Source organism: Salvelinus fontinalis, chromosome 1 (genome assembly GCF_029448725.1).
Source record: "Salvelinus fontinalis isolate EN_2023a chromosome 1, ASM2944872v1, whole genome shotgun sequence".
NCBI lineage: Eukaryota > Metazoa > Chordata > Actinopteri > Salmoniformes > Salmonidae > Salvelinus > Salvelinus fontinalis.
Window position 1 is genome coordinate 75,873,037 of NC_074665.1, and position 17,835 is coordinate 75,890,871.

At 41.3% G+C, this 17,835-nt stretch overlaps 1 protein-coding gene across 4 annotated transcripts; it reads left to right on the plus strand.

The window, feature by feature from the left end:
- Positions 1–32: 32 nt before the first annotated feature.
- On the plus strand, positions 33–17,000 carry LOC129862106 (TOM1-like protein 2). 4 transcript variants are annotated; one of them, XR_008760723.1, is made up of 15 exons: positions 33–451; positions 1,160–1,244; positions 1,931–2,159; positions 2,923–3,057; positions 3,203–3,394; positions 3,543–3,659; positions 3,896–4,029; positions 4,175–4,223; positions 5,465–5,627; positions 5,820–5,943; positions 6,122–6,203; positions 12,050–12,109; positions 12,657–12,693; positions 12,770–13,500; positions 14,069–17,000. XR_008760723.1 is itself a non-coding variant. In XM_055933473.1 (15 exons), exons 1-14 carry the CDS (start codon positions 400–402, stop codon positions 12,910–12,912), a joined length of 1,602 nt encoding a protein of 533 aa, XP_055789448.1. In that variant the 5' UTR covers positions 33–399; the 3' UTR covers positions 12,913–12,919; positions 13,091–17,000. The 4 variants fall into 4 exon arrangements, 3 of the variants coding, with proteins under 3 accessions (XP_055789448.1, XP_055789438.1, XP_055789461.1); XM_055933473.1 differs by having other exon boundaries at positions 12,770–12,919; positions 13,091–17,000; XM_055933463.1 differs by having other exon boundaries at positions 12,770–17,000.
- The last annotated feature ends 835 nt before the right edge of the window (positions 17,001–17,835 follow it).

A 17,835-nucleotide genomic window follows, 5' to 3' on the forward strand; every position in this document is an offset into this window, starting at 1 on the left:
GCATCAAACCCTAAATGAATAAAAATGACATGGAAACACTTTTTGTATTTTTTTGTTAGAAAACATTTTGAAATCCTATTGTAAATTCATTGAATTATTGTCTTGTTGATGTGAGAATGTAAACATATGTAATGTAAACATACTTTCTCAAGGGTTTACATTGGATTGTCTCCACTGCACAGATTGTAAAATCCTATTCAGTTGGAAAAAAACTAAAACCAAAATGAGTAGGTTTTATTGTTGGTTGTCATTTATTTACAATAATAATGTAAAGATGGACGTTAATGTTGCTCAATCAGATTGACATGCTAGATGCAGCTGATTGCTCGAAGGGCGGGGCTTACTTGTGTCTTTCCCATGAACTGGTGACTTCGTACAAATTGTTTGTTGTCGATCAAGATGGAGTTCCTTTTGGGAAATCCATACAGCACTCCGGTGGGACATTGCATTGGTAAGTCTTTCTAAAATAAACTGTGATTGAAAGGAAACGTCAGATAATCGTGTTTCACGTTCTTGAATCGCACTGACATTTGATTCTTACTTGCTATCGTCTTCAAGCTCTTTGGCTATCGACCCACTTATTAGCCGCGACGCTATATGCCTGGCTGACTTGCTATTATTTTGGTTATTTGCAGGCTGATTGGAAATAAAGATGTTAACTAGCTATGTGTATATACTCATAAACAGTAGTTGGTGGTAATCTTGCTAGTTCGTGGTGGGGATCTGGAACAGTATGTTGTATCGCTAGCCTGCTATAACTAACGTCAACTATCTTGTATTCATTCCCACTACTAAACTAGCTAGTTACCAACCAAGCTAGCTAGTTTACAGCCTGTACTGTATCTGGTTGCGCTAACTGGCTTACTAGCGAATGATTGTAGCTGGCTAGCTAGCTATTCGATTGAACCATGTCTGTCGTTTGCCATACATTTGACAACTGATACAACTGGATTACTGACCTGGGCGCAGCTGTCCTAAGCCGCAATAACCAGTCCTCCCCAGTACGAGCTAACTAACTAGCTAGTTAGCACTACCTGTCTGTTCCACAGAATAGAGTTGACAGTGGTTGTGAGCCAATTAGCTAGCTGACAAGTTAGTATGTGATCATTACAATTCTACTGCTCTGACAAGAGGAAATGTAATGTTCTGTCTTCTTTAGAGAGAGCCACGGATGGCTCCCTTCAGAGTGAGGACTGGACCCTCAATATGGAAATATGTGACATCATAAATGAAACTGAGGATGGGTAAGTAGAAAATAGCTTTCTAACTAGGCCAATGAATAATATGAAGTCAAAACACATTTTACACCTCTTCTGGAGCTGTGTGAAGTTGGACTCAATTTGTCCCTAGTGACTTACATGTGAATATGACCATGCTTTCTTGGTGAAGATCTCTGTCTTTGTTTGCCGCTTATCAAATACTTGTCTTATCAGAAGCAGTAATGGACTTGAGGATGGATTTGCTCCAAGTGCTCTTCTACTATCTAAGGCTTGGATGGCAATCTGGTCCATTAACCTTGTTTGTGAAAGTGTTGAAAGCCATTGCCTGTTTCTGTTTGAGAAATGGGTGGGAAGTTAGGGTATGTTGATTTGCCCCTACTCCCAGTTTATCTCAAAGTATGACATCAGTTTGATAAAGCCCTATATCAATAATTCAAGGGAAGGCCACACCTACCTATCACAGTACCATTGATTTGTTATCTGCATTATAGTGTAACCTAAACCAGAGCACTCTATTAGACCATGTAAGTAAAACATTGAGTGTTAAAGGGTTTAAGTAAAGTGTTACTAACATTATTTCAGTCAACATGGAGAAATTATGTTTGGTGGTGCTGTTACTACATTGTTACTACTGTTGTGTATCATGCACATCATGTTTCTGTCTCCTCCCTCTCTGACCCTGTGCTCTGCTCTGTGTGTTGTTGCTGCAGGCCCAAGGATGCTATCAGGGCCATGAAGAAGAAGCTGAATGGAAACAAGAACTACAGGGAGGTGATGCTGGCACTGACCGTCCTGGAGACATGTGTGAAGAACTGTGGGCATCGTTTTCATGCCCTCATCACCAGCAGGGACTTCATAGACGGTGTGCTTGTGAAAATCATCTCTCCCAAAAACAACCCTCCCACTATTGTGCAAAACAAAGTGCTCACCCTGATCCAGGTAAAGGATCACACACACTTGTGTGAATGTGTATGCATGACATGTTTTCCTTTTATATTTGACGACTTGAGTGATGGCATTAATAGAACCTGCTTTCATTGAGTATTCTGACAGAATTGTCTGAGGAGATGATGATAGTTTGTCCTTGGGAAAATGGGAGTCATTTGAGGAAGTATACTGTATGTCAAGTGCTTTGAGAATGTACTGTACAGTATAGGCTACATACTGAGGCAGTGGAGGAGGGTGTTTGGTTACATGTAGCTGCAGTGTTAACCAGGCAGGGTCTTGCTGGTGTGCTACCTGCAGCCAGGCCACTGGTTCTCTGTTTACTGTGGGGATCTCGGGTTACCCTGGCCGATTACCTCAAGTGGCTTCTAGTTTCCCGCTGACATGGTGGCTGTTGCTGTCTGCTAGAGCACACAGACCTGACAGCAATATCATCTTGTACAAGTACTGTAACACAACAGAGACCTGACAGCAATGAACTGAATGGTTTCTCACCAGACCTCGTGCAAGTGTTATATTACAAACACAGCACAGTTTTCTCACAAAGATGTATGTGTAAGGATGATACACCAAAGACGCTCACATGCTTCCTTGCTCGGCAAGCAATAGCTTTTGTTGTAGCCTAAATGTAATTTTTGACACCTCTGACCTTAATACTTTGACCACTTAATGAATACAGCACTGAGAAACATGAGAAGATTATACAGTGTATATAACATTTGTCTTTCTCATCCTCCTTCTCCCTCCTGTCTCCCAGGCGTGGGCTGATGCGTTCAGGAGTAGTCCAGACCTGACGGGTGTGGTCCAGATCTATGAGGAGCTGAAGAGGAAGGGTATAGATTTCCCAATGTCGGACCTGGATGCCCTGTCTCCCATCCACACTCCTCAGCAGGTACAACTGCCACTGTCACATCCATTTGCATGCATTTCCTTACTCTAAATTGAGTATGAAAATACATCTGCTGTTCTGCCATTTTTCAACAAGTTTATTTGAGTTTTTTGGGGTTTGAGTCTCTTTTTTTCTTTCTCATTTAAAGCTGTTGACTGGCCCAGAGGAGAACCAAGCCACCGCCCCTCCCCTGGCCCAGCCTATCCCCCAACCCCAACAGCAGCCTCCTCCCCATGCTGTCTCCGCCCCATCGTTTGCATCGTCTGTTCCTCCCACCTACTCCGCCCCGCAGGTCCCCAACCTTGGCGCTTCTGGGTCTATCAACCCTTCACCTGAACAGGTAGGCGAATGAGTGAATTGCCATTACAGTTGCACAATCTGTTCCCTTCTCAGATTTGTAAGAAGGCTTTAAAATCTTCTGGATAGCTTGCATTCTAAGGTGCAAGGAGATGGATCTGAGAGGAGTTGACATGGTATTCCCTGTTCAGATCTGCCGGCTGCGAAGGGAGCTGGACATTGTGCGTGGCAACACAAAGGTGATGTCAGAGATGCTGACAGAGATGGTTCCTGGACAGGAGGACCCCTCGGACCACAAGCTCCTGCAGGTCAGACTCCTTGCCCCTCTTTCTCTCTGGTATTCTTATAGCGTGTAAATAGGGCTGGGTTTCTTGGCCATGTGACATGACAAGAGAACTCCTAGACTTTATTTTACGGAGGCCACTGGTAGGGTCTGCTTCATTGTTTCTGGTGTACTGGTGGAAGTATCTGTGATATCAACAAGTGATTTCAGCCTGGGCAGCACTATATCTTTTGACGGCTAACCCTCCTGTGCTTTTTGTAGGAGCTGAACCGGACATGCCGGGCCATGCAGCAGAGGATAGTGGAGCTCATCTCCTGTGTGTCTGACGAGGAGGTCACAGAGGAACTACTGCACGTCAACGACGACCTCAACAACATCTTCCTACGCTACGACAGGTAGGCTAGCTTACACACACCCACCCACCACTATGAGAGATCGCTAACATTTCTGTCTCAACACCTTTTTCCTCTGAGAGGCATGCATGACTTTATAGTCATTATGAGCAGGTATGGACTACTTGTTATTTGGCTTCTCTCTCAGGTACGAGAGGTATCGGTCAGGCAGAGCATCTCAGGGTATCAATAATGGGGTGAGTTAGCAGTGACCTCCATAGGACGTAACCCCCCCACACACACACACAAACAATGACATCCCTTGCTTATTTGTACATGGTTGTCGCATATTTCTGTGGTAAAGTTTCTGTACTTTGTCTTCCATAGCTTGCCTGTTTCTCACGTTTCCTCATTCTGTAACGTTGTCGAGTCTGTCTAAAATACAACTGTTCTGTCTAGAGATTTCGGCATGTTACATGTTAGATCGTCTGTCGATGTCCGCACCGTACCATTAATATCATGTCCACACTGACCGTGGCGTGTTGCCCAGGCATGTTAATGATTTTCATGGTCTTTTTCCTTTCTGTTTGTCTCTATGTCTAGCTGAGGCAGGCAAGTATGAAAGTCGCCCCAATAAGTAGTATGTCACGTATTTGGACCCAAGGTGGCCACTCATGGCTGAACTATATGGACCTTGTACATCCCATTTGTTCCATGTGGCATGTTTTAACCACCCACTCCCCTCAGTAACTGACACAGAGACAGTCTAAAGCTGGGAGTAGTTGCCACTAGACACTGATCTAAGGCCAGGTGGGTTTCCTCCCTGTATGGTTAAAGTTGGGATTCAGGGTAAACTGATCCTAGATCTGTGTCTAAGGGGTAACATCTACCCGTGTCTAAAGATGCACCAACCCCTTCCCCACCACCACCCATCATTCTCAAGAGGAAAAATTATCCTCTTTCGCAGCCAAAAGAAAAAACACCCACCCAGTGCAAAGGTCATTGCCATGGTTACTGTGGTCACTGCTCATAAATGAATGACAATATCACAGACACACCAAACAGCTCATTCTTCGCCACAAACAAATCATATTATTGCAATTCTCTGACTAACCCATTCTGGCTGAGTACCTACCCCTCCCTTCAGAAAAACTCCCACAAACAACAACTGTTTCTCATTCATGGGCAGATTCCTGTTTTTCTCCAGCTAACCTATGATATTCCCTGACCTCTCACGTGCTTTATTTGCCTGTACCTTTCTGTTCAAGGTAATCAGGTTGATCTTAGTCAAATTGATGAACAAACTGAAGCCAAATGTCAGAGCCCTTTATGTAATCCCTCTCCCCTTACTTCAGGACTAGTTTGTCACTTTGCTGTAGTGATAGTATGCAAAATGGAATTAGCATTCTGTTTTGGAATGGCTCCTAAAAGAGTGGTCTTACATTGTCTTCAATGGGTCTCTTTCTCTCTTTCCCCTTCTGTCATCCCTGGATCCCAGGTCCTCAGTGAGGCTACAGAGGACAACCTTATAGACCTGGGCCCTGGTTCTCCTGCTGTCGTCAGCAACATGGTCACTTCCACCGCCACGCCTCAGTACTTCACCGCACCGCTCAGTACTTCTTCCTCACCTGCCTCCCTCGCCTCTCGGCTGGCCGGCCTCGGTATGTCCTCCAGACTGTTACTAAATAGACTTCGGTGTACAGTAAAAATACATTCTACTTTAACAGTGCTGAAGCATTTTGTTCTCTTTGAACTGTTTGCCAGGTAATTTAGCAATGTGACAAGTTCTTAAAAACATAAATATTTTAATTTTGTTGGAACAATATGGCGGCTGTCTTTTTGTTGTTCCTCAGACGTGGATGCCAGTGTGACCAGCACTCTGAGCTCTCTGCCCAGCTGTAAGCCTCAGGACGACTTTGATATGTTCGCTCAGACCAGGACCGGAGCTCTGCCACTGACCACCGAGACACTCGTCACGTAAGAACACATCATACATGTTCTCCTGTTCAGAGACAACCCCTACCTTATAGGCTTGTAATGAATAGAGCATACACAATTAGATTTTCTACATGACTGACAGTGTCTGTTCTGCACCATACATTTTAAATCTGAATGTTTTATAACTGTCCTTCTGGTCATTACCTCTATCCTGCAGAGCTCCTCTAGAGGACCTTAATGCTGTAGGTGGGATTGAGCTGCCTCCTACTCTGGAAGTCAGGCAGCAGCCTGCAGGAGGGGTGAGTATTGTGGCTGGTCAACCTTTAGAAGTGCGCTAACATCACTAATGATCACTAACTTTTCCATGCGGTCTGCTGTTACTGTCGGGTAGGGCTGTCCCCAACAAAAAATAATCTTGGTCGACCGAGATTCTTCTGTTCTTTAAAACATGTATTTTTCCATATATACACACCCTATGTGTTTGAATAAAATGAACTATATGCATGGCGCTTGTCTGATTCTTTAAGCGCACTAATTGATTAAATAATTAGGACACACTAATGACTAAAGAGGCAGCCAGAGATAAAGATAACAAGATGAAAATAAACCTAAGTGAACAATGTTACTTTAAGTTTTCAACCATACAGTAAGTAGAGCAGCAGTAGTAACAACCAGATGAAGCGAGGAATATACTAGGAAATTAATTATACAGAGTACAGTTTTAATTGAACATATTCACATTTTAAAAAGCTGTTTTTTTATGCTTGATCTGGCAATGCGATCCAGAGACTCAGTACGGAGGGTGTGATGCATTTGCAGAGGTCTGTGGAAGCCAAATCAAGCACCTCCAAAATGTTGTAACATTGCACAGGGCTCTGTAAGGCTCTGCATTGATGTAAATGGTAGGTGGGAGCTGTACGTCCTGTATAAACACAAACTCCCTTCCTTGACAACTTTCTTTACAACAACTCTGCGAATTGCAAGAAGTATGAATGCCCAGACTTCTGCAAAGGCAGCATCGCATTAAATGCTGTACGGCCAATGCAGATGCCGGATTTGCCATGCTGCTAGCTTAACTGTCACAGTGGTATTCAGTACAGTATAAATGGCCATGGCCCTAAGACTGATTGGACTGTACCAGAAGAAGTGCCCCTCTGCAAGGCCCCCTTTAACCTTGTACATTTTCCCATTTGTAAGTTAATATTTGTCTGTATCCTTTTCTCGAAATTAACATTTCCCCCTGTTTTTCCCCCCGAAAATGTGCCCCCCCAAATGTTGGAGTCGCTCCTACGCCCCTGGCTTCATGACTGGTGATTATACACAACAAACTAATACTTTCTATTTGACCGAATCAACCAGGTAACAACTTGTGGGAGTCAACCATCTGAATTAGACCTACAGCAGCCAGGTTAAAACAGTCAAAGCTAAGCTTATCACTGACTCCTCCAAACGCGAATAGCCTATGTCTCTCAGATATAAGATATGGAAAAATCTTATAAGCTATGTAATAAAGAGCAGATAAAATAAGACATTTGTTAAGAACATAACAAATTGAACAATAAACAATAAAATTGTTCTTAATTAAAATAATGAACCGCAAGAGTTACAGCCGATAGGCCTAGTATTCAATCAACATACAGTGCCTTAAAAAATGATTCATACCCCTTGACTTATTCCAGATTTTTGTTATGTTACCGCATGTATTCAAAATTGATTAAATTCAGCCATCTACACATGATGACAAAGTGAAAATATGTTTTGGGAAATTGTAGCTAATTTTTTGAAAATGAAATGCAGAAATATCTAATTTTAAATAAGTACTCACACCTCTGAGTCGAAACATGTTAATCACCGTTGGCAGTGATTCTGGTTAAGTCTCAGAGCTTTGTGGACCATGATTGATTCAAAATTCTTCAAGCTATGCCAAATTGGTTGTTGATCATTGCTAGACAACCATTTTCAAGCAGATTTAAGTCAACATTTTAACTCACGAACATTCAGCGTCTTCTTGGTAAGCAAATTGAAAGTAAATTTGGCCTTGTTTTAGGTTATTGTCCTGCTGAAAGGGGAATTCATCTCCCAGTATCTGGTGGAAAGCATACTGAACCAGGTTTCCTCTAGGGTTTTGCCTGTGCTTAGATCCATTTTATTTATTTTTTATCCCGAAAAATTCCCCAGTCCTTAACAATTATAAGCATACCCATAACATGATGCAGCCACCACTATGCTTGAGGATATGGAGAGTGCTACTCAGTAATGTATTGGATTTGCCCCAAACATAACACATAACACCAAACATAACACTTCTGGACAAAAGTGTATTGCTTTGCCACACTTTTTGTAGTATTACTTTAGTGCCTTATTGCAAACAGGATGCATGTTTTGGATTTTTTTATTTATTGTGTACAGTCTTCCTTTACAATCTGTCAATTAGGTTAGTATTGTGGAGTAGCTACAATGTTGTTGATCCATTCTCAGTTTTCTCCTATCACAGCAATTAAACTCTTACTGTTATAAAGTCACCATTGGCTTCCTGGTGAAATCCCTCTGCAACTGAGTAATACTGATATTCAATGTCTGCTTTAAAAAAATGTTTTTAACCCATCTAGCTTATTTGCAAGACATTGGAAAACCTCCCTGGTCTTTGGTTGAATCTGTGTTTGAAATTCACTGCTCAAATGAGGAACCTCACAATTATCTGTATGTGTGGGGTACAGAGATGAGTTTGTCATAAAAATGATGTTAAACTCTTATTGGACACAGTGAGTCCATGTGACTTGTTAAGCCAATTTTTTTCCACTTTTTTTATTTATTTTTTAATTATTTTTTTTTGGCTTGCCAATAAAAAGGGGTTGACTACTTATTGGTTCAAGACATTTCAGCTTTTCATTTTTAATTAATTCGTAAAAATTTTGAATAACTTAATTCCATTTGTCATTATGGGGTATTTTGTGTATGAAGAACAAGTTGTCACAACAGTAGGCAATTTAAGTCACCTTCAACAGCAGCTTATGATCTCTAATGCTGAACATAAAATGGCTTATATAGGCCTAGGCTACTTCCAAAAAAATAATAAGCATAGACTATTGCACAATTCCAAACGTTTATCCACCTGCATAATTGCTTAGTCTTCTCTCTTGTCAGCTGTATCGGACTGGCTTACTTTACTTCCTCACATAGACCTGGGCTGCCACTTATTAACCTACTTCCCCAATCTTTTCAAGTTATGAGACAGAAACACCAGCTTGTCAACATTTTCGGACAAAAGGCAGCTCCTGGTTTTATTGAATATAAGCCCTGCCTTGGAAAAGATCAGCTCTGATGGAGTAGAGGTCGCCGGGATGGAGAAGAGGTATTTCGCTGCTCTGGCCAGCTTCGGATACCTGTCCTCATTTTTTTCTCCACCAAGCTAGCGGTCCACCGTTGACTTTCATTATATCTTGGAGATATTCCTTAATTTCTGCTTTGCTATCCCGTTGATCCTCTTTCTCTTCCTCATCTCCACACATGAGCATCTCCATCTCTCGCTCCTTGTCTGTTTTCTTTTTCTTTTGTGCAGGTTCCTCTTCTTCCTCCGTGGATGTAGAGTTGTCTCGTTCTCTCTCATGGGGCCCTGGCTCCTCTAGCTGTGACGCGCTCAAACTGTCGGCCAGCTGGGACAGGTTGACATAGGCTTCATCCCGTTTTGCATCGTCAAGGAAGGAAAGCAGCTTGAAGCGGGGATCTATGACTGCTGCTTGGATGTAAAGACTACTGTCAAATATTTGGTCGTTGAGCTGCCATCTTCTATCAATTTCCTGCACCAGCTTTGTTTTGAGACTCTTAGTGGTAGGGCTGTCGTCCTCCGCCATGGCCAAGTGGCGGCGTTTGAGATGCGCCAGCATGGGTAAGGTTGCAGATAAAGATGTGTTGTCCTCCTCAGACAGCAGCTCCGTCAGGGTGACCATAGGCTTCAGCACATTCCAAATGTCTTCTGCCATGTTCCATTGCGCTGTGGTGAGATCAAGGCTGTGTTCCCTTTTCCCTGTGTAGTTTGGATCGGAGAGCACGTCGGTTATGGGCCATCTATGTTCTAGCAAACACTCTAGCATTGTCTGAGAAGAGTTCCACAGTGTGGAAATGTATTGGGGCAGGAGGTGTTCAGCCACCTTTTGTTGTTTCTGCTTCAGTCCCTTTCTGGCTTCCTTCTTAAAATGAGCCACGAGGTGTCTGGCTGCAGCCGCAGTGCGACAGATGGGGTCTTGTTCGAGAGCGGCATTGATGCACAGCTGTAAGGTGTGCCAGGTACATCTGACTCCTTTAACGTCTGCCCATTCCGCTTCCTGCCTCAGTTTATCCGCACACAAAACCATGTTTGCGGCGTTATCGTGTACCAAAGCAACCCATTTACATCCTGGAATTTCATATGCGTCTGCAACTTCTCCAAGTCTCTCTCCAATGTTGGCTGTGGTGGGATTCTCCTCCATTTGTTTTGTCTCCAGCACAAGACACTGCAGTCTCCAGGCCTTGGTAATGAAATGGGCAGTGATGGTCATGTAAGACTCCATTCTCAGGGAGGTCCACATGTCGGTTGTAAAACTTACTGCCTGGCTGTTTTGGATATACTCCAAAACCTTCTCTTTTGTGTTCTGATATTTGGCAGTCAGAGCATGCATAACAGTTTCTCTCTTGGGAACGGTGTAACCAGGCTCCAAGATTTATCATCTTCTTAAATCCCACGCCTTCTATCAGGTTAACGGGCCTCATGTCCAGGGAAATGAAGTCCACGATACCATCGGTTATCTCTCTTTTTCTTTTTTCTGAGATGTGGGGCTTTTGGTCCGCGGTGGTTAAACCTGAGCTAGCAGTGGAGGCGCTGTACTGGGGATGCGCCTATAAATACACAAATAAAGTACATTTAAAATTCTGTATGCTATTACTATGTTATTACATTGTAATATGCCTATTCAATTTCGTAATGTTCACTTTTCAATCATATAAAACCTGTCAATGTTTTAGCATGCAACTAGAAAAACAAAGGAGGTTAACTTACTGTTTTCAAGTGGTATGTCATATTTGTTGTCGAACTATGGTAAGCAAACCGCTGTTGGCAGAGTTCGCATTCCACTTTTTTGGTGTCATCCTTTACTACAATGAAATGTTGCCAAACTGCAGACTTTTTTTGACATTTTGCCTTTAATTAGACCTAATAAGAGTTTCAAGTAGCTACCGTATGTAGCAGTAGGTAAGTCTTAGGCAACAGTTAGGCAGATTCGCGTGTGCTGTCTGCAAAAAAATCTGTCCGATACACAGATAAATGAAAGGGGATGTTAGGCATTATATGTTAATAGTAATTAACCACACAATTCGGAAAACATTTGCTGTAAAATGATAATAAAAAACTATAAGCGTTGCACCATTTTGTTCTTGCATAATATAACTATATACAATTTCAGTAGCACATATGTCTTAGTGATGGACTTTACCATCCCCACGGCCTTCACAATGGATTAGGCCACTGAGACAGGGGAGAGTCAGACGGGTGTCTCCGTCGACCAACAGCCTATCGACCATACAATCGACCAGTCGACTAAATGGGGTCAGCCCTGCGGGCAATACATTATTTTCCACCATTGGCGCGTGTGTGTTTAATGTTGGCCTCTGCTCTAACCATTGATCCCAAGCTTACACTCACTCAGAAGTAAGGATTTCATATAGAGATTTGTTTTTGATGGGATAGAGCTTTTTAGCTGGCCTGTGGTAGTTGGTGCTTGTTGTTTTGAGCAGACAACCTCTCTCCCTAACAACAACTCTAACATTAAAGTCTAGTGCATGGCCATTCTATCCAACAGTTTTTTTTATACAGCCTGGAAGATGCTGCCTCTTCATATTGACTGTCACTGCATGACGCTGCAAAGCTTTCACATGGCTGTGTGTTAGTTGGAGTGTTTCATGGTGTTTGGTACTGCATGTCATCGATCAGTAGCAGAGGTCTATGTACCATTTATCAAATGGTTTGGTTGCGTTTTTATTAAATGTTAGGTTTAAGTATTGCTTTTCACGTTATTTCAGTTATTTTTTATATTTAAGTTGGTTTTGTTTGTCTTTTTTTTTCTGTGTATATTTTTTTGTTGTGGTGCTGTTTGTCCATGACGTTGCCCTGTAGATTCCCGTTGGCCAATCCTCTGTCATGGATGACATAGAGGAGTGGCTGTGTACTGACGTGGTGAGACTATGATTTTATTCCGCCTGTTTTCTTTTCTCTTTTTCCTGTTGCATCCTTCCATTTTTGGACTCCTCTTGTTCTTCAGAAATCTAACTATCACATTCCACTTCCTTTGTCTTTCAACACATTTTCTCATCTTTGACCAATCACGTTTCTGATCCATTGGAGCTTTCTGTGTAGTCTTAAATAATGGTGTGTCCTGGCAGGGAACAAAGGACGATTTCTGTCCTCTTTGGTGCATGGTGGTTTTGTCTTAACATTTAATTTGATGTAAGAATATGTAGTAATACTGTGTGTGTTGAAGTTCTCTAACCTAAATGGCATTGCGGTGTTGGTGAAATAGGGGATCCGCCGTTGTGTGGGTGTAATGCTGTCTGTGGTTTTAAGCACAGAAAGACTTGTCAATGCTGGGTCTGGTTGTGTTTCAATCAGCACTTTTGGGTAAATGAAAGGTCAAAATGTAAAAGTATATTATAGGAGTTTAAATTCAGAATTCAGGTTATCCTTAAAAGATAGTTCCACAATGATGCTTTTCCTTCCTCGACAGCAAGGAGAGGAGGGCGAAGAAGGTGTGACCAGTGAAGGTAGGAAACAATTATTCACCTCTAGTAGCTAGCATGTATAATATGCTTCCTCTGATCCCTCTCGTCCTCCTTCTAGAGTTTGACAAGTTTCTGGAGGAGCGGGCAAAGGCAGCAGAGATGGTGCCCAGCCTCCCCTCACCCCCTAGTGGTGATCCCGGTGCAACTACCGGTGCACCCAAGAAGAAGGCTGAAAGACCAGAGGACGCCCTGTTCACTTAGTACAGTGGTTTTCAAACCTCTCCTCGGGGACCCCCAGACATTTCACAATGTTGTAGCCCTGAACTAGCCCACTGATTCACCTAGTCAAGGGCTTGATGATTTGTTGACAAGTTGAATCAGGTGTGCTAGCCATGGAATAGTTCAAAAGCATGGAACGGCTGGGGGTCCCTGAGGAGAGGTTTGAAACCCCTCGCTTAGTAGACCTCTCTTAACCTTTTGACTTCTGACCTGACCAGCGCCTGGAGTCCCCAGACTGTTGTCTGTGACAAATCCACTTTCTCATCCTCCCACTCTGGAGCTGTCTACCATCAGCTAAACGTCTGCTACCCAGTAACACATATTCATGTTCTCAGGCAATTTACTACACTGCGAAGGGAACCCCCACGCATTGTAATTATTATTTTTTGTTGTTGAAAGAAAGCAGCTACATTAGGTACAAGGTTGCAATGTATTGCCATAATCAACCGTCCCTATCTAACAGTTGATGGTTTGGGACTGTCTCCTGCTTCAGAAGGACTGCGGAGTATCAACAGCCATCTTTATAAACCAGCAGCTCACTCTGTCCCGGGGCTGGTCTTCCTCTGAAGGGTAATATGAGACGTTCCCTACCTACAGTACTACCCATATTCTGCTCTGTTCTGACAGCAAGAAGCCATCCCTATCCAGTCGTCCCCTACTCTACTGCATGTATTAACAGATCCATCCACCCTTCAACCCCTCCTCGGACTGAAAGGGAGTTAAATGAAGTCCATGGACAGTTATTGTTAACCTTTTTTATAGGTCAGATGAGGGCAGGTAGTATTGAAATATATCATGAGATGTATGAATGGGGAATATTCTGGATCATTGTATTGTTTTTACGATGTGTTTAATTATAAGTCTATTATATTGTCCATTATTGCCCCTGACTTGATGTCTTACTTCATCCATTTAACTTTGTTTTTGAGTGTGTAGATTTCTAGAATATTAGTTTGGAGAGATTTATTTTCGGGTTATTCATTTTCATTTGATGTTTTTTTAGAGTAAGACAACATTCATTAAATCATTAAATGCACTGCTATGGTTGTTTATTGAGGTGTTATACATTTTATTTTAATGAACAAATAAGTAGTATCTACCTGACAATGATTTTCTGTTCATCCATATATTGGGACAGGTACAATGCTGCTGGGAAGCCAAAGACCAGATGTTGTCGTGGAGCCCAAGCATGAATGCATCACATTCATAGTGAATAGAGTAGCTGATAATGCTGTAAGAGTCAGTCAGAAGTGATAATGTATTAGTCAGTCTTATGAGAACAATAACTTTTAGGTTTTAAAGTCTGTAATGTGGTTTTCACTACAGATATGGAGGCAGACTGAATATTGTATGGCTGGTGTTGAATAATAACTGAATTAATGGAAGTTTTGTTTAGTGGATGTTTAAAAAATATATATAGAAGAGATTGTTATGAACACTATGAAGGGGACATTTGGTCTTTGATTGGGGAGTCCAATGTTATATTTTCACCTGAACTCTACCATGTTCTTGTCTCTCGCTGGCTGTGCTGGCACAGCACACAGATGTTAGCTCAGTGGTCTCACCAGCTGATCAGAAACAGTGTGACTGTGCTGAAAAGAGGGGTGGCCTGAGTAGGAGCCAGGCTCTCACCATTTAGCGAATGTGACATTGATGTTTTCAGAAACAACACTGCTATACTGGTATGAGCAAGAACATGGAGTACTGAAATCATCTTTATTCTCTTTCTTGATAGTACACATGCTCTTTCATACAAACACTTGACAGTCCTTCATTACCTTATTCTGCTGTTATGTTATTATTAGAAGATCTAGTTGAGTGAGTTGGTAAGTTTAACATATCTGTAATCAACGGAGAATGTTCGAATATTGAAAAGTGTAGGAATAATTTATTTTGTATTTTCTTCTGTTCTATCAGTATTTGAAATAGTTTTATTTTACAAGGCAGAATGAAATCATGAACTGCCTTATGAGACTGATCAAGGTTTTTCATGTGTGTTAAACATGTTTTGTTGATCGTTTATGGACTTTCCCTACATTTTTCCTACACAATGATTTATGCTGATTCAATGTTAGAAATTGTATAAATGTAATCGGATTAATTTGCAACAACTTTAACGGTCACTATTTATGGCAAGTGTCCACTCGTTGGTTTGTAACTAAGAAAATAACCCTATTGAATGTGTTTGTTTTTCCATGGTTTGTTGAACAAGCAGTACAGTCATGTTACTATATCTTCCCCTCTGTCTTTATATACATATATATATATCTCATGGGACAGCCTAGCACATGATGAACCAACATCATAGGTGTCAGAAAAATGACCTCGCTTCTGAAAGACACTTTAAAAGAAGTGTTGACATTGCACATTATGAAAAGGTTTTCCGTCTCTTCTATGAATGGAAGTATTGTGTGTGCATGTAGAAGGGTTGCCCTGCTATAAGCCTGTACATCTCATGTATTGGAGGGGGAAGAAGTATTGCTATGTGTGCCATCCAGTGTACATAGTTTAATATAGCTTGATATTGATCTAGCTTGCTCAGTGGAACTTTGATTCTATACTTTATCTTGTATAATAAGGTGGTCACTTTGAAGCCTGCTCTTAGAAAGAACAAATAATGTGTATATGGTAAAAAAAATAAAGGGTATTTTATAAGGGTATGTATGTATGTATGCCTACTGCTTCAGCTGTTTACTGTGTTACAGTGAGCTTCAAAAGTATTGGGACAGTAACACTGTTGTTTTGGTTCTGTACTCTCCACTTTAATTTGAAGGTGTTTTCATCCATATTGAGTAAACCGTTTAGAAATTACAGCACTTTTTGTACATAGTCCTCCCAATTTAGGGGACCAACAGTATTGGGACAAATTCACTTATGTGTATTGTTTTTTTTACCATTATTTAACTAGGAGAGTCAGTTAAGAACACATTCTTATTTTCAATAACGGCCTACGAGCCGTGGGTTTAACTGTCTTCTTCAGGGGCAGAACGACAGATTTTTACCTTGTCAGCTCGGGGATTCGATCTTGCAACCTTTCGGTTACTAGTCCAACGCTCTAACCACAGCTACCTGCTGCCCAAATTGAAGTATAGTGAGCAAAAATATAAATGCAACAATTTCAACGATTTTACTGAGTTATAGTTCATGTAAGGAAATCTGACAATTTAAATACAGTCATTAGGCCCTACTCTATGGCTTTCACATGACTGGGCAGCCATGGGTGGGCATAGGCCCACCCACTGGGGAGCCAGGACCAGCCAATCAGAATTTAGATTTTTTTCCCCCACAAAAGGCCTTTATTACAGAAAAACTCCTTAGTTTCATCAGCTGCCCGGGTGGCTGGTCTCAGATGATCTCGCAAGTGAAGAAGCCAGATGTGGATATCATACCGCCCAAAAAAATGCTAACCTCCCCTGTTATTATAATGGTGAGAGGTTAGCATGTCTTGGGGGTATGATATTTGTGCCTCTAACGTTCTCACTCATCTTTATTCACAGTTCATTCAGGAACATCCATAATCATGGTAGTATCCACATTAATGTAGACGTGTTTAGAAACATATTCTATTCTTATTTACAATAAAAGTGACTCCAAAATGACAACATTAATTACCATTCATTTCTATTGGGTACAAAATAATCTGAAACACAACCAAAACAAACTGCAAATGCATCCCCAAAAAATGTGTGGAGTCAAAAGCTTGATGTAGTCATTGCATGCTATGGATATTGGACTAAATACTTAACTTTTTAGTACTTTAATACACAAGTGAATTTATCCCAATACTTTTGGTCACCTAAAATGGGAGAACTATGTACAACAAGTGTTTAATTGTTAAACAGTTCACCCGATATGGATGGAAATATCCTTAAATGAAAAAGCTGTCAGTCTGCACTTTAACCTCATAGTCATTGTATCATTTCAAATCCAAAGTGCTGGAGTAGAGCCAAAATTCAAATGTGTCACTATCCCAATACTTTTGGAGCTCACTTGTTTGACTCTATTGTGTGACTCGTGCATGTGTTGAACACCAATAAAACACTATAGCAGTGTAATCTGCACCAACTTTATCCCTTTGGTTTTTTTTCTTACTTTATATAGTTTAATGCTGTGTATATAGTTATGTTGAGTCTAGATGGTATCAACTTGTCTGATACATTTGTGTGCAGTTTTGGCTGTTCATGATTACATATGCTTGCAAATAAATAACACAAAGTACATTACTGTATATTACTGTACCGTGGAACAGAAGTAAATCTTTTCATGGCTTCTGCCTGACATACAATACTCTAGTCTAATTTGACCTACAGTAACCTTTCACCTTGCTGTGGAAACACTGCATTCCCTCCAATACTCACCCCATGGCTCTCTCATCCCTTTCTTCCTTAGGGGGGCAGGCCCTAACTGCCAGTAGTCTAGGGGCTCTCCCATTGGTTGTTTAGGATCACCTCATCTGGAGCATGACTGGCTCCTCACATTCTGCTCCATACTGCCTGCTGCATTTTCCCGGTCAAAAATATGGGCGTGTCTTATTGCACAACTCATGCTTTGCACAAGCTTGCTGACCATGTGTAGACAGTTGTCCACAAATTCTGTTCTGTTCTATTCAATAACGTGTGGATTTCACTTTGGAAGGTAAATCTTAGTAATAATATATTTTTGCATTAGATGGATGCTTGTTCTTCTTGTTGCGAAATTTTATGACAATGTACATGTATTCTGCTGTGTGTTCATATTTCATATTTGATTGATTATTTACTGAATTATCTCAATCTTGTATAATAATCCTTTCTCATCATTTCAACGCTATAATTTACTATAATCTGCCATTTTTGGAAAATGTGAATGATTTAAGTGACCCCGCCAAAACACTTTCATTATAATAACTAGAAGATTCAAAACCTT

What these genes read in the sequence shown, in the direction of transcription:
- LOC129862106 (XM_055933463.1), top strand. Translation starts at nt 400, where the DNA reads ATGGAGTTCCTTTTGGGAAATCCATACAGCACTCCGGTGGGACATTGC. An exon ending in CGGACCACAAGCTCCTGCAG is followed by an intron (nt 3,660 to 3,895) that starts GTCAGACTCCTT and finishes TGCTTTTTGTAG; the next exon opens with GAGCTGAACCGGACATGCCG. An exon ending in AGTGGCTGTGTACTGACGTG is followed by an intron (nt 12,110 to 12,656) that starts GTGAGACTATGA and finishes CTTCCTCGACAG; the next exon opens with CAAGGAGAGGAGGGCGAAGA.